General features: G+C 35.9%; 1 protein-coding gene across 1 annotated transcript in view; it reads right to left on the minus strand.

Moving 5' to 3' along the window:
• The window catches only part of ESR1 (estrogen receptor 1), a 174,706-nt gene that overhangs the window by 22,514 nt on the left and 136,089 nt on the right, over positions 1–16,103 (minus strand). Inside the window, 1 exon segment of the mRNA XM_048936161.1 lies at positions 4,976–5,114. Within this exon segment, the coding sequence (XP_048792118.1) occupies positions 4,976–5,114 (139 nt within the window).

Raw genomic sequence — 16,103 nt, forward strand, 5'->3', positions numbered from 1 at the left:
CCCACACCTTAGATATTTATAGACCTGGATCAGGTCCCCTCTCAGTCTCCTTTTCTCAAGGCTGAACAGACCCATTTCACTCAGCCTTTCCTCATAGGGGAGATGCTCCAGGCCCTTCACCATCTTCGTGGCCCTCCGCTGGACTCTTTCCAAGAGATCCCTGTCTTTTTTGTACTGGGGAGCCCAGAACTGGATGCAGTACTCCAGATGAGGTCTTACCAGGGCAGAGTAGAGGGGGAGGATCACCTCCTTTGACCTGCTGGCCATGCTCTTTTAAATGCACCCCAGTAAGCCATTGGCCTTTTTGGCCACAAGGGCACACTGCTGGCTCATGGCCAACCTGTCGTCCACCAGGACACCCAGGTCCCCAGGTTTCATTCCATGAAACCTATGAAAGTAACATTAAATCTGCTGCAGATTCACATAGAGAATGATCCAAGTTTTTATGATATTCATGCTATCTGCAGTTTGAAGAGATTCATGGTTGCCTGGCTATTGATCAACATGATGATCAGTAAAGTGAAAATACTTCAATTTCTTTCAGAAGATAAAGACAACAAAAAATCATCAAATTCTGGAAGAGGATGTGAAGAGTTTCCAAATAAAAAAACTGACAACTCGATTTGTCCATAGAAAGACACAAATAACCTGTTAAAAACTGAAAATATTGAATACATTTAGCTGAGTTGTTTTTTAGCACTTTAGAATAATTTTTGCTAAAAAATTTTGCCATAATTATAAAAAATTACATCAGAACATAAAATGCGAACAGCAGGCTTGGTTCTTATCAAATGTGTATTTACTCCTGAGCTAAGTATACAGGCATGTAGATTGGCTAATTTCAAGTCATTACCTCCAGTGCTAGATTGGAAGAGGTAACGTGGATTACCATCCTTTTCCTCAACTTGCTCATGGCTTCATATAAGTCTTATAATCTCTACTTCATTTTCCTTCTTCAACTGAGCTTCATATACAGATAAGTCAGTTTACTTAGCTATCCTTTGTTTCAGAGCTTATCTGTGTCTGATTACCCATGCAGTCTCATTGGTACCTTGTCTGCACCTTGTCTGTTTTTACAACATTCCATCTTAAGATAAGGAAAGTCAGAAAAGCACCAAGGTTCTGGTAATTTGCCGTGTTTTTTTGTTTGTTTTCCTGTTGCAACAATTTCCATGAAGGAAGCTGCAGCATACTTACTTTTCAGCTGCTAGTGAGCAAAGAATTGCTGTTCTGTAAAACTGACTATTGCAACAGCAAGATGGAAAGATCAACTCAGGGTGCAGTGTGTGAAGTTTAGGATTATTCTCTTTCTATATGTATCAGTTTACATTTGTCTATAGTAAATTTGAATCTTGTTTAATACCTTTTGGAATATCTTCCTTGTCTATGTCCTTGGTAATTTCTGGAAAGAGCCCCTTATAGCTATAATACATAGCTTCTCCTTTCAAAACTTTCAGTGACTTTTTACCACTATGTCATGTTTATTCAATCCTCAGCCAGTTCTCTTCTTTAGACTGCAAGCTATCAGTTCCCTGTAATGGTTGGCAGGCTTACTGGGCTGAAATTCTATCAACTTTTAAAAAGCATCACTGTATTTCCCATTTTGCTGGTACCAATGATGATTCAGGTGAGAAGTCATCCACTTCAGTTAGCAATTGAGCTATTTCTACCATGAGTTTCTTTAGAATTATGTTTCAAAACAATCTCTGATCTGTGTGATATTTCCATGTAGCAAATGCTTTAAAAATATAATAATATATGACTCCTCCTTATTCCTGAAGAAACATTACATTTTCCTCAAAGTTACAAACAGCCTATTGTCAGTCCTGAAAAATTTCAGCCCTGATCTGATGACATTTTTAAGGTCTAGCTTCTTGGGAACCCTCCAGACAGGAAACATCTGGTTCATCCCACTGCAAACTTGTCTTCACTCCTAGATTTGCCTCATACATGACACTAATTTTCACAAACCACATATAAAAACATTTGCATGTATCCCGCGTTCCTTACAGTTTGTTGCATAATACTGTACATTAAATGTAAGCTCTGTGAATACGCTATTTTGGTTCCCAATCGGGGTTAATTTTCTAATCTGTAATTATTGTCATTTGAGCCAATTTAATAGCATCAGTTGTACACTGTCAAAATGTGCTAACTATAAGTGACTAGCAGACTGTTGAAAGTCCTGATCTTGAACCAACTCAAGTGTTTAGGCAATGCATTAACTGAATAAGAAAGAGTGCATTACCTCACAGAATGTTCTATGTAATTATAAGGCAGAGTGGGAACAGAAAGGGATAATGTGATGATACTCAACCATACAGAAAGCAGTAGTATAAACATACTGACAGCTTAATTGTTACGCTTTTTTTTTTAACTAGGCAAAGCAAAGTTTCAAGAATAAAGTGAGTAACAGAGCTACTTTACAGATATTTTCAAGGAATCTTCCACTTGTCAATAGTTACATAAGAAAACTATAGATACACTTATATGAAAAATGTAACGAGTAGAATGTCACAGAATGGGAAAAGAAAACCTCCTCTCTAAGATATCTTCAGAGAAATGACGAGCGGATGTTTCATATAATCCAAGAAGGAGGAGTAAACTGGAAGAACAAAAATTAGATTTGCTTTAAAAAAGGCAAGGAAGGAATGGTATTTTTATAGAGTTTCAGACAGATATGAGCCAGGCAAGACTGTATTCATCTAGCCAAGATGGAAAATGTTGCTGTAATAAAACTTGAAGTGACCTGAGCTTTACATACAAATGTATACAAATGACAATCTATCAGACAGAAAGAACCTGTCAGATACAAGATAGTCCCAGATGGGAAAAATGAGAGAGATGACAAATCAGAGAGGATGCCTGACACCTAAAGATCAGAGAGGCAGAGGCCAAATGTTGTGTTGTGAAGCTCCATATTAATTATATTGAACTTGCAACAAGTTCACAAAAACATAGGTTAGAGACAGACCAAGGTTTTAATACCTGTAGTTGGTGACTCTGGATTATAGCCAAGATTTAAATTTGCATTTGCACATGTTTTTAACTACATAGATTAGATAACAGGGTAAGAGTGGTGGGGATTGAGAACAGAAGTCAGTGGATGAAAATATTGACAAAGATTACAAATTCCGTAAAGAATATGCTAAAGGTTATGGAAGCAAGCACAGATGAAAGAAAATTTCTGTACTGAATCCATCTTTTCCATTATTTTAGCCACTCAATCAGATTGTTTCATTACTTAGATAACAGCAAAAATGGATCAAACAACTTTTGCACTCTCCCTGTAATGTTCTCCCTAACATTTGTTGTAGAGGAAGAATTCCACTGACTCAGGCTTTGAATCATCTCTGTCCTTCCCTTTCAAACCTAGCAAATAACGTACAGCTACCCTATAACATTTTCAGAAGGAAAAATATGCCTAAATCAATCTGGCATATAGAATTATTGTTAGCACTAACATGACATAAACTTTAAACTATTTATCATATCAGTACTCCCCAGAATCAGCAAATATCCCTACCAGGTAGGGTGAAGCAAGTATATTATGCCTTAGAAACACATTTCTTATTATTTGAAAATGAATTCATGTTCTCCTCTAAAGTAATATGTAGCTCCAGTTGGATGAAATTCTTTCCTCTAACCCAGCAGATTAAGATGTTTGAATCAACTGCTCAGATTCCATTTTATCCAGAGCATGGAATTTTTAGCTGAGGAAGACCAAAGTTTCAAAAGTTTCCCTAGCTCCTTTTCTTAGCTAAAAATGACACTACGGCTCTGTTCTACAGTTTTCCTCATGGCACACATCATGAAATTTGGAACATATTAGTTATTGAAGCTAAATTGCAATCTTAGCAGTTTTCCATAGCATAGTACATTTACTTTCCTATGGTACACTTTTCTCTTAATTCTCTAAATAAAAAGAAGAAAAAATAGTTTTTCTGCTAGCAACAATGTTGGTTCATTCACCTAACTAATGGGTGCAGACACTGAAGGCTCTGCCCTTGATGCTTGGCTGCCATCCTTCTGTTGCACCTCACTGCCCCTGCAGTTATGTGGTGATACCAAAAGCATGGCTAGATCTAAGCTGCCTCACTACATGCCTTTGGTCTGCACTGGACTCACCAATGCCTGCAACACAAGCTCTCTCCCGTCAACTCCGCTACCTCAGTCTTCAACAGAAGAACACTAACAATAGCTAGGATCACTCTTCCATCCTAACGAACTGTTCCTAGCCTTGCCACAGTCTTCTGCCAAATCCCTTGCTTTTTGTTCAACACTGTTTCTCAAGGCTGAAATTTTTTATGACTTGAATTTGAATGGAGACAACTAGAATTCCTGCTTTGATTTTGTGAAGACTGCCAGCTAAATTCCAGGATATTGTATGGCAGGGATATATATTTTTATCTCTCACTTAGAAATACCTTAGGCATCTCAGTAAGACTGGCTAAAAAAAGACTGACTTAGGACAGCAAGTCACAAATTTAACTCCAGTGGACAGGAGAAAAAAAAAACAAATTCAAATACATCATATAATAACATAGATCCATCACGATTTTCTTCCATAATTATGGCTGGTTGCTTTAATAAACCAGTTCTAATTAATACCGACTATGAGGATTTTAGATAAGGAGAAGTAATTATATGGATTAAAGTGATTAGTGTTTCAGATTTATATTGAATTGAATTTATTTTGGCAACAAACTACAGATTATAAGAGGAATTTTTAGTTGCCTTTGAAATTAAGTAATTCCGACTACAGGTGACTTTCAGATGTTTTCCTTGTCTGATAAGTTATCAGATCATTTTTAGACTTTTTCTTCCAGTGTTCCTCTCCAGTCCCATACTGCTTAATTTATGACATACCATCAAATTGTAGCATCAATGAGATGACTAAAAACTAAAAAATAATCTGATTGCAGTGGAAACAAATTAATTTACTTAAAAAATTAACAGCAATACACAAACTGACCTGTCCAGTAATAGATTAGGTGCAAATAAAAGCTTTCCTGGGTGTTCCATGGAGCGCCAGACTAAGCCGATCATCAGTATCTCTAACCAGGCACATTCCAGTAGATGGACCTGATCATGGAGTGTTAAATCCACAAATCCTGAAAGAATAAATAGGAGACAGTAAAAATATTCCACTTTTGTAAGTGGAACAACATCATCCAGAGAACCAGATTAAAAAGTACCTTGGAGCTAGAAAAGAAGAAAAACAATAAAACAGATTTTGTCTTCTTCAAACATTCTCGTTGAGTTTTGTGTATTGTGAGGTCCACTGTGTCTCCAGTCTACAAAACGTTTAACATTTTCTAGCCCATGGTTGTGCCTTGACTGCTCCCTATCCCAAGAGCTGGGCAAGAGCCAGTTGAGCACTGCCATCTCTACATCTGTTCCTAACAGCCTGGAAAGCCGGGCACGCACTGCTAAAAAGGAGCAGCCATCCCCATCAGTTTCACACTGCCTAGGTCATGATGGTGGGAAAATAGGAAAATGCTTCTTAAAAAATGAAAGGATAGCTCTGACCAACTAATACCAGAACATTTATACCAGCAAAATACTGTTTGACTTGTGAACCATTCATCATAGTGCAAGTGCAGTGAGGAAGAGGGCCTAACACAGCATTTCAAATTAATCAGTAAACAGGTGCTTATCGCAGTACAATTCAAACTTTCCAATGAGGCATTTTCTTTATACATTGGGTTATATCACCTAGAGGAAGAAGATTACCTCTCTTAATCTGTATTTAAACAGTGCTAGAAACAAGAAATACAAAATGAGGTGGCTTGTAGCAATGCAAAATACAAATACTCAAGAATAATAATCATTCATGTGCCTGTTTCATTGAACAGATGATATTCCTTCTTTGAGAATACCACTCTTCAAGATTACTTTCATTCCAAATATATATGAAGTGGAAATTGCACAACTTGCTTTAGTTATGTGAGCTTGCTAATATTGAAATGTGTAGAAATTCCATCAAAACTGATATTATTTATCCTTTACTATATCCTTTAGTGTCATGTGTGAAATGTATTTTTGATCTTTGTTTTACAGGTGCAATTGATGCATATTAGTCTTCAGAATACGTTACAGAGTAAGCTATCTTATCATCCCATTAAATGGCAATGTTTCTTCTTTAGTGTTTTGTTCTCACTGGAGGTATATACTGACTCAATTGCAAAGTAATTTTACCTGACATGCTCTCAAGTATAATCTTGAATAAATAAAAAAGAAGATATATTTCCAAAGTCAGATTTTGTGCTATGAAATATTGATTTCAAAATAACAAAAGAAGAGAAGGAATAAAAAGAAAGAGCTCACAAAATCTTAAAAAATATGTTTTTTCACAACAGTTGATGATACAATTATTTTTTATGAAAACATCTAAGAGCTAATCACTCCATTTGTACATAATCATTTAAAAAAAAAAAAGTGAACAGCTCTGATGTTTCCTAAATAAAACTCACCTATGAATCACTGGGAATGGATTTAGACAACTGCATTACCTGCTATTTTTATGAAGGCAGTAACTCTCTTTAAATAGTGGGGGGGGAGGTTTCTTTTTTTTCTTGTATTTTTCCATATAATACTAAAAGATGAGCTTCGGATGTTGCAGTGGTGGAATGGCATTTTTGCCTGAGTCACCAAACAGCCTGAATCAGTAAAACTGAAACTTAAAATAGTAACTTTATTAACTACAAAGCATTGATAACAGCACTCAGGAATGAGACTAGCAGAAAGAAATGGTTGTTTATACATGGAGAACAAACAACACTATTTTCCCTCCTGAGTATTACTTCAGTATTGCAGCGTGTAATATGAGGCTTTTATGTTAGACTGAAGAGAACCACAGCAATGCAGAGACATGCACACCAGTGTAGTATTTGAAGTTAACAGTCAATGGATACCAGTCAGCAATACTGCCATCATTTCACATGGTTGTGCATCCTTCTGCAACTGATTTTTTTTACTGTTTCAGAAAGACTGAGTTTTGTTGCTGCTGCACTAACTTACTTTATCATAGAACTCTGCTCATTGTACAACATGCTGGATGCCAAAATGTTTGTCAGTAAACTTAGAGTCACACCTTAAGTCTAGTTTCAATCCACATGCAAGAACAAACAGCTTTAACTAGTCTTTTTCTTCAAAAAGTGTGAAAAAAAGTATAATATCAACATACATTTGAATGTAGCTGCATCTTTGGGGAAAGATGGCAGCTGTGTGCTATAGCAGAAAACAAGCAGAACTTAACAAATCTCTTAGAACTTCAAACATTTGTTTAGCCATGTCTTTAGTACACAAAACAGTAGCCCTTTTATCTTGTAGTTACACTTAATAGTGTAAAAGAAAGAAACTGAACACAAAATATGTATCTTTTGAGCTGAAAAGAAGCTGTATGTTACAGAGCTACTGAATGGTAAAGAATAGGAAAGATCTTTATACACAGAGGTTCTTTTTTCAGTATAATTCTCCTTCCTCCTTTTAATTAGTTCTTAAGACTATCTTGCTTTTACTGTGCCTTGTCTCAAATCCTTTCTAAGTCATATGTTTTCATTAGCTCTGTTTTTCCCTGGGCCTGCAAACAAAATTTCAGATTGCAATGGTTAAGTGATTTGGACAAAAACTAATGAGAAAAGAGTAAAAAAGAAATCACCTTTCTTGTTTAGTAGAGGAGGGATATTTTGTTAGCCTGCTCTGAGAATAGAAAAATATTTCATAGAGAAGATAAAATTGTCTAAAGTAGCTAAATATGAATACATTGCATTAAAAAGTCCTAAAAGAATCAACCAACAACATTCTTGATATCCAGAATATTGACTGTTATTTTAGTGAAGTTTCAAAAAACTAGGATGAAAAAAGAAACTGATGATGTGTCTGTATTTAAAAGGATTAAACGATCCATCAGTCTGACATCTTTGGGCTCTATAATAATACAGTTGACACAAAAGCCTTGATTGCTGAAGGTATAAATCTGTAATATAATAACGCACATGAACTTTAATTCACAGAAATCTTATCAAATCGACTTGATAGCTTTCATTTTAAGTGGCTTCTCATTTTTAGTTTAATAAAAATAACTGTTTTATGAAACAGGCTTTAACTTTTATTTCTTTTCATAAAAACCCTAAAAGTATTAACTGAATTCAAATATTTTAAATTACTTATGAAGAAGAGCAGTGAAGTATTTCTAGAACCCCATACAGCTTACTTCTTTACCCTAGCCTTTTTTTTTTTCCATGATGACATAGGAAAAGGCAAAAATTGTAGTTAAGTTGGCATGATGGCATGTGGGAAATAATATAATAAACAGGTTAGTAATGTCAGCAGCATAGATCACTCACCAACTTCATTAAAATAAAATTAAAAAAAGGATTAAAAAATCCACCAATGTAAAGAGAGAAATTTTAAACCAAGAACATTAGACTTACATATAAAATTTAACAGTAACAACTCTGAAGAGAATTTGGAAATAATGGAGAATTTTTCCAATATGAATCTGCATCTACAGAGACAAGGAATTTTATAAAACTCCATGGGAACTCCAAGAGGGTAATGAAGTTAGTCAATTTACTTCTGTGCTACCTGATTCTGGTAACCATTCTTGGAAGATGAGAAGTTAATCAAAAAGATTAAAAAAAAAAAAAAGGGTCAAAATGATAAAGCATTGAAAAACATGCCCTCTAGTGAGAAATACCAGGAATTCTGTTACACTTTAAGCCAAATAGGTTAAAGAGGTTAAAGGATTGCATTGTGTAAATATAAAGAAAAAGGCATTACAAAAGATAATGACATAACATACAGAAGCTCATACTTAGATGTGCTCCAAGCAAGACTAAAAATGAGGGGACCATTGTTGACAAAAGCAACAGTTATCATCTAAGCAACATAATAAGGTTCCATGAATTTGCTGCCATTCAAAATGCTAATCAAAATTTAATTATTATTTTTAAGATATACTCTTGTTCAAGCAAGATAATTCATAATAATATTACAAGAGGTTAAATTAAATGATGAATAAATCATTACTCACTTCATCATTCAGAGCATCCTGCACTTTAATGCTACCAAAATTATGTGTTGATGTTCCCTGGCGATAAATTAATTGCAGTTTATCTATATAACCTACATCTGATTCAATCTGCCAGACTGACCAATTACACAACGTTTTTATACATATGAAAACCCTTGTGTGGCCAAAAACCACAGAGCCATTCACACATCTTATGCTTACCAGGAGCAAAACAGCTATGGATTAAAAGCCTTGTCTAGACCATCTCTATTTAATTCACAGACAAATTAACAGTACTTCTGAGTGACTGCCAACACAGAGCACTATAATTGTTCCATGAGCTCTTGTACATATGTGGAAATCCAAACTTCCGAAAAGCCAGAAAGATGTTCTGAGCATTCAGCTAAGAGGTGGCAATTATATAGGTTATATGCAAAAAACAAAAGCAAAAAAAAAAAAAAAAAAGACAAACCACACAACCACCTGAAACTGAAACTAAACAGATTATACTTGCTAACATACAGCAGCAGCGTGTTCCATATTTGTAACATATTATCACTGATAACTCTCTTCCAGACAGTCAATAATGGAAGAAGCATTAGGTTTATGGAAGAAAATCTATAAAATGTTCTTTGGTAAGCATGAGTCTCTAGAGGTGAAATTAGAGTTGGGAATCTAAAACTATATTGCTTCACCATCCTAAAAATAAAAAATTTAAAAAAAGGAAAGAAATCAAAAAAGTAAATAAACACATACAAAAGCAAATCTCTTTGTAAACTGGGAATTTCAGTCATTGCTGAAAAGCACAGATCACCATGAAGAAGCACAAGAACTGCTGGAAGGAGTGTTAGGAAAAACACCACCACGACTATCACCATCATTAAACATACAAGTCTGACAACAAAAGAGTTTAATGCACAAGACTTTTTTTCTTCTTTTTTTTTTTTTTTTTTTTTAGTAAGGAGCAAGCAAAGCTCAGATGATTTTCATCTATTGTTACTGTAACATACATATAGCAATATATACAATATAAAGAAAGGGCGACCAGGAGGTTGAGGGAGATGATTCTGCCCCTCTACTCTGCTCTCTACTCTCTCTACTCTCGTGAGACACTACCTGGAGTACTGCATTCAATTCAGGAGCCCACAACACAAGAAGGACATTGAATTATTGAAGTAGGTCCAGAGGAAAGCCATGAAGACGAGCAGAGCACCTCCCCTACAACAACAGGCTGAGGGAGATGGGTCTCTTCAGCTTGGAGAAGAGAGGCTCCAAGGAGATCTTATGGTGTCCTTCCAGTACATACAGAAAACCTGGGGAGGGACTCTTTATAAGGGCATGTAGTGACAGGACAAGGAGAAATGATTTAAAACTGGAAGAGGGTAGATTTATACTAGATTGTAGGAAGAAATTCTGTACTGCGAGCCATGCTGGATGGGGACCCTGAGCAACCTGGCCTAGTGGGAGGTGTCTCTCCCTATAGCAGGGGATTGGAACTCAATGATCTTAAAGGTCCCTTCCAACCCAAATCACTCTATGATTCTATAATACGCAAAATAACAATCAGATATCTCGAAATTAATAAATTCACATTTTATCTTAATGACTTTTGACTTCATAAGTAGCACTTGATATTGTTAGAAATAATTTTCCTAATAATTAATATTCTCTAAGACTTGATGACTGCACATTTAACCCCACAACAATAAATCCTCTACTGGGTATCTACTAACATATGGAGATCTTTTAATTATCAGTACTTTGCAGCTTCTGGTTGCAAAGACTCTTAAGATATAATTATACAGTGTCTAGACTATTTCTATTTCCACAACAATAATTTTATTTTATTCATGTAATCCTACCTATGAGTTTATACCATATGTCTTAATTACCATGAGTACCCAAAATATAAATTTCAAGCAATTTTTGCAAGACAATAAACAACATTTTTCTATAAGGAATGACTCTGACTCCAAGTGCTTTGAGAGAAAGTAAATCAAAAGCAGTAAAAACCTTTTAAAGCAATATCAAAGGTCCATCTAGCAAAGTATCCAATTTTCAACAGCAATTGATACCAGATGCTTACGGCAGAACAAACAGCAGGACAAACATAAGGTCATGTTTCTTTTCTAAACCTCCAGTTTGCTTGCCTGGGTAGTTTTTGACATGGTAGCAACAGGATTTTTTGTAGTCTCTTCTATAATAAAATAAATATAGCAAAGCATATTTTACAAAAACATCCTGAAAACGCAGAACATTCTTACAGCACATCTTATACTTGCATACACGAACCTTTATCTTATTGCAGTGCTTTGAAAAGTAGTAGCTACAGAAAAAGGCTGTTATATGCAGCTCAGTACAGAATTCCAGCTACGCAATGATCGTATGATAGGGCACATTTGAAACAAAGTTCTAATTAGGTTGGCAAAGTAGTGACAAGCACTGCTACCAGAGAGCTAGCAACCATTCAATAAAACAATCAAAATAGGACAGGCTTATACTGGCAAAAATATCTGCACAGATGAAACAGACAAACAAAAATAATTCCTACAGCAAGTTTTCAAGAAACTCCCAGAAAATGGCAAAACAGCATCCATTTCTCTCAACCTAAAAGACATTGAAAAATCAATAGCTCAGCCATCACTCTTCAATCAAAATGAGAAATCTGTGCTTGCTGTAGTGCCACCGTGCCAGTCCTCAGTCTCTCCAACAAGAGAAGTGAGCCCATGTCCATGCATTTATCCAGCATATGACATTTTGGTCTGAACTTTCATGGGTTGCTTAGAATCCTCAACTCTTAAGACTACACCATGAAACCACTTACTGTGGTTGAAATGTGGCTGAAATTTGCACTGTGACCATATACAACAGCCTTGCCCATATACAACAACAGCAGGGCAAATAATAGCTCAAGAAGAAGCGAGATAGAGAATCGTAAACACTATTTTCCACCAATCCAGCATTCACAAGGCCATTTTTGTAATGCAGCTTATTCCTACTTTATTCCATAGATGTTAAGGCCAAAATTATAATGAACTTTTGTTAAGTTCTCCTTCCTCAGAGTACTTAAAGAATGGAATGGGCATACTGCCTTAACGTTTTATACTACTGAAATATTTTAAATCAAGATGGAATTTGATGTCTGAAGATCAAAAAGCTCTAAAATTCAACATTATGGATTCAAATATTCTGTTAAAAAATAGTCTCATATATTCATTTTTCTGAAAGAAAATTACTTTTGTTTCTGTTGATAGAGACAGACAAAAAATAATTAAATTTTGCTGTGTTCCTGAGAGAAAAGTCTGAAAGGCAGACACCAAGCAAGCGGCACACTTTGTTGTCTCTTTCATAATTCTCTATTTCCGTTGCCTGTGTGATTACAATATATCAAAATATCAATACAAATTTATAAGTTGTCTCTTCTAAACCCAAAAAATCTGTCAGAAATGAAGAGATCAGAGAAAAGAGCATCTGCTGTTAATTACTGCAGTTCCTTTTAAAAATATACTTTTATATAAATATACATTTCCCTCTTAAAACTTGAATAGCTCTAACTAATTCCCACACAGTAACAATCACAATTTACAACCATAAACAAAGCCTGAGTTACAGGCATTACATTTGTAATTATTTAGGATCCCATTCCTAGAAGCTTGTCAATCTGGTCAATTTGCTTCCACTTAAATGCCGCACTATGACAATTCAAAAATGTGTTTCTCAGATGAATGAGAACAATTTCAAACATTTTGTGGGAATGTGTAGGGTTTGATTGCCTTGGAAAACCTGCCCCAAGCTGGTGGTCAGGCCATGTCTCTAAAACTTGATGTTCTTCCCTCTCTGGGCTCTCCCTTGCATGGACACAGCCTGGAGAGACAGCCTGGGTTGAAAATGTACCTCCAGCCATGGCTGAAAGGGAGCACCGCTGTAGCCAGCAATGCTAATTGTTTTAACGTCCCAACTTTCTTTGTGTGCTTTTATTTTGCAACTGTTTCACTCTGTTAACTAAGATTATTCCAGAAAACGCATTAGCACCACCAGTTAACACAAATATTTTGAGGCCTTCCATCAGGGAACACAATAAAAGTAATCAGCACTCACATAGCACTTTGCATTTTCAAAGGACAGTAAAGCCATTAAGCATTATTAAATGTATTTTATAGACAGAACACAAAGAGGTTAAGTGCCTCATCCAGGAGGCAGCAGGATTAGGATGGAGGGGTGGCAGGCTCTTAGTGCACACTCTAATCTTTTCAGCCACAAAATCCTTGTGATGGAGAAGTCTCCTTGAACTCAAGTGCAAGATCTATTTCTTGCACAACAGCAAAAAGCAGAAAATCAGAAACAACTGAACTTTCCTCAAAGAGGTAGAGGAAATAGAGTTACCAAATCAGAGTTAAGGGAAAATTGTTTAGGTTATGAGTAGAAAACCTGCCCACAGTGAAATGCATGAAAGCACGAAAACTTTCTTGGTTTTAAAAAGCTCTGTAGTCTAGGAAGGGTAACCGCCTGTATTTGAACCACCTAGACCTAAGAATCCTTCCACATTTATGTATCAGTTTTAAAGTTATTATTATTAATAATAATAACAACAACAGTAATAGCAGTACAAGATTATTATTAGTGAAGGCTGCCTGCCACTTTACTACCAAAAGTTTATTATGCTGTCTTTATAAAGCAAGGAGAGATATGTGCATATATTTTCTATACCAAAAACAGCACTTCAAAAGAGCAGCAAATATGTTCATTAGTACACAGCACTTTCTTATAGCTCTACAAAACTCATTATTTAAAGCATGTTAACTATCATTCATGCCTGGACTGTAACCTGAATGTCTAAGACTCAGGCTACACTTTAACAGTAAGATGGGTTCCTTTATCACTGAGAGCTGTGCTTTCTCTCAGGAAGTCCAAGCTTGCAGATTAAAACTAGAGGACATTGCATACTGAAAATAGGAGAATGAAACCTGGTCCCAGTGATATTAAGTGCAAGGATAGACCATCAGCTACATGGGAAGGCTTGCATCATGTCCTCTGAATCTTTCCCTACAAAAGTGAGAGAAGATGCTACACAAAATTTATTAGTTGCTGACTAAATTATGCAGAATTAAATAATATATCTTTTTTTTTTCCCCTCTGCAACAGTTAATTTCATTATCCTAAATTTTTGTCAAAACACAAACCAATCACAAGAAGTTCTGATGACTTTTTATGGTTTTTTTTTTTGTTGTTGTTTTGTTGTTGTTGTTGTTGTTTTAATTTATAATGCTTTTTGAGAGGTCACTACTATGCAAAATGTTTCCCATCAAAAACAGATCCAGCTAAAATAATCCTTGAGGCTGGCTATGCATTCCTGCCTGACTTTTATGAACACAAAAGACACACTCATAAATACAAGCTGTCCTCTTCACCTCATTCTGCTCCCTATCTCTCCCCACTAGGCTGCCACTCTTCTGGTGTATGCTATTGGTTTAACTGTTCTCATCCAATGGATGAAATAACCCAGCAAGGAGAAGCAATGGAAGGCAAGCAACAGGCAGCCAAGGAACACCAGCTACCTTGGATGAACCCTTGGTGTAAACCTGCTCCAAGATTTGAGGTCATGTCCAGAATGACTCAGATTTTTTTGCATGCCCAGCTGCATCCAGGAGACCTCCTTACTAAAGTACATCTGTGGTCCAACCACAATCAATTGTAAATAAGAAGTGGTTTTGTGTCTATAAAGAACAATCATTTGAACAAAAGCTCTCCTTAAGCAATTACTCATCAAGTTTTTAAGAAAACATATAATCTCTGGAGGGGGGGGGACCAAATGAAGCAGACGAGTAGACTCTTTCTCAGCACTCTAAATGACCTTAGCATGCTTCAATACACAGTTATCAGAAGAGGTATTTAAAAACAAAGATCAGATGGTAAGACTTCCTAGTCTGCTAATGGGATTTGCTGTGGCGCTGGCTCATGAAAAAGTTTATGAAAACCCTCAGGGCAGACAAAGGCAGTGCAGGTATGCTACAGGTGCTGGAGGCTGATGGGTGTCAGGGTAGGAGTGCTAAGTGAACAAGACTTGGTTAAAGTGATTCTATAGACTCAGTTTAAATATAGGCAGCTTGCTTTAAATTCTCTGCACCTCAGTTTCTCCTCAAATACTAGGGAATAAAAACATGTCCTTTGTTCTGTTTTTGATTCTTTCTGTTCCACTGATTAGAAGATCCACATGAAGGACCTGAAGGCTGTTATTACTCTTCGTAGAGCATTTTGGATAGAGGTAAAATTATCCTTTCAAGGTAACACAGTGACCACCATCAGCTATTCTTCTATACTAGTATTATTTATTTTTGAAGCAACTAGAAGCAGAAAGTAATGACTGTTAGCTTTGTTGATTGTTTGATTCTGAATACGTCCAGAATCTTGTTTCTATCTTCTAAGCTATATTCAATTTACTTTTTTTTTTAAACTCTTTGCGAATTAAATTTTCACTGTTTCAATTTCAATCTTTATTCCATAGCTGGAAGTTTGATAAATACCAGTTGTGCACTTAATATCTACTTCAACTACAATTTTCAGGTGATTAAATTGGGAGGGCTCCCTTCTCCTCTCCTTCATTAATAAAACAACCCCACCAGATTTTCTGCTCCACAGTCTATTTCATCCCAGAATCTACATACAGTACTTACTACTGAATCGATTACATTCATTTCAGAAACATCTGGGACTAGCAGAAAAGTGGATTATTTGGCAACCCAAGGAAAAGAAGGAAAACCTGTCAAGTCTATACAGAACTTGAAGATTAGAACTGCTTCAAGGCTACAAATAGAAACTGCTCAGAACATAATGTGCTGTACCCAAGAAATGAAGCATAGCCTCAGAGTTCATGGTCTGGTCATTCTTTATAGTCATTAAGAAATAAAACTAGCTCAACTGAGGCACCTGCGTCCATTTTATTTCTTCAGATTGTCCAGTTTTAGAGAAGTCGATTTTTTTGCCTATTGCACTTGTATGTAACAGAAACAACATATGTATATCTATCGCTTTGCATTCCTTGTGTTGTTATACCTACACCAAAACAGAAACATAAGCATACCTAAAT

This window comes from Lagopus muta, chromosome 2, assembly GCF_023343835.1.
Source record: "Lagopus muta isolate bLagMut1 chromosome 2, bLagMut1 primary, whole genome shotgun sequence".
Taxonomy (NCBI): Eukaryota; Metazoa; Chordata; class Aves; order Galliformes; family Phasianidae; genus Lagopus; species Lagopus muta.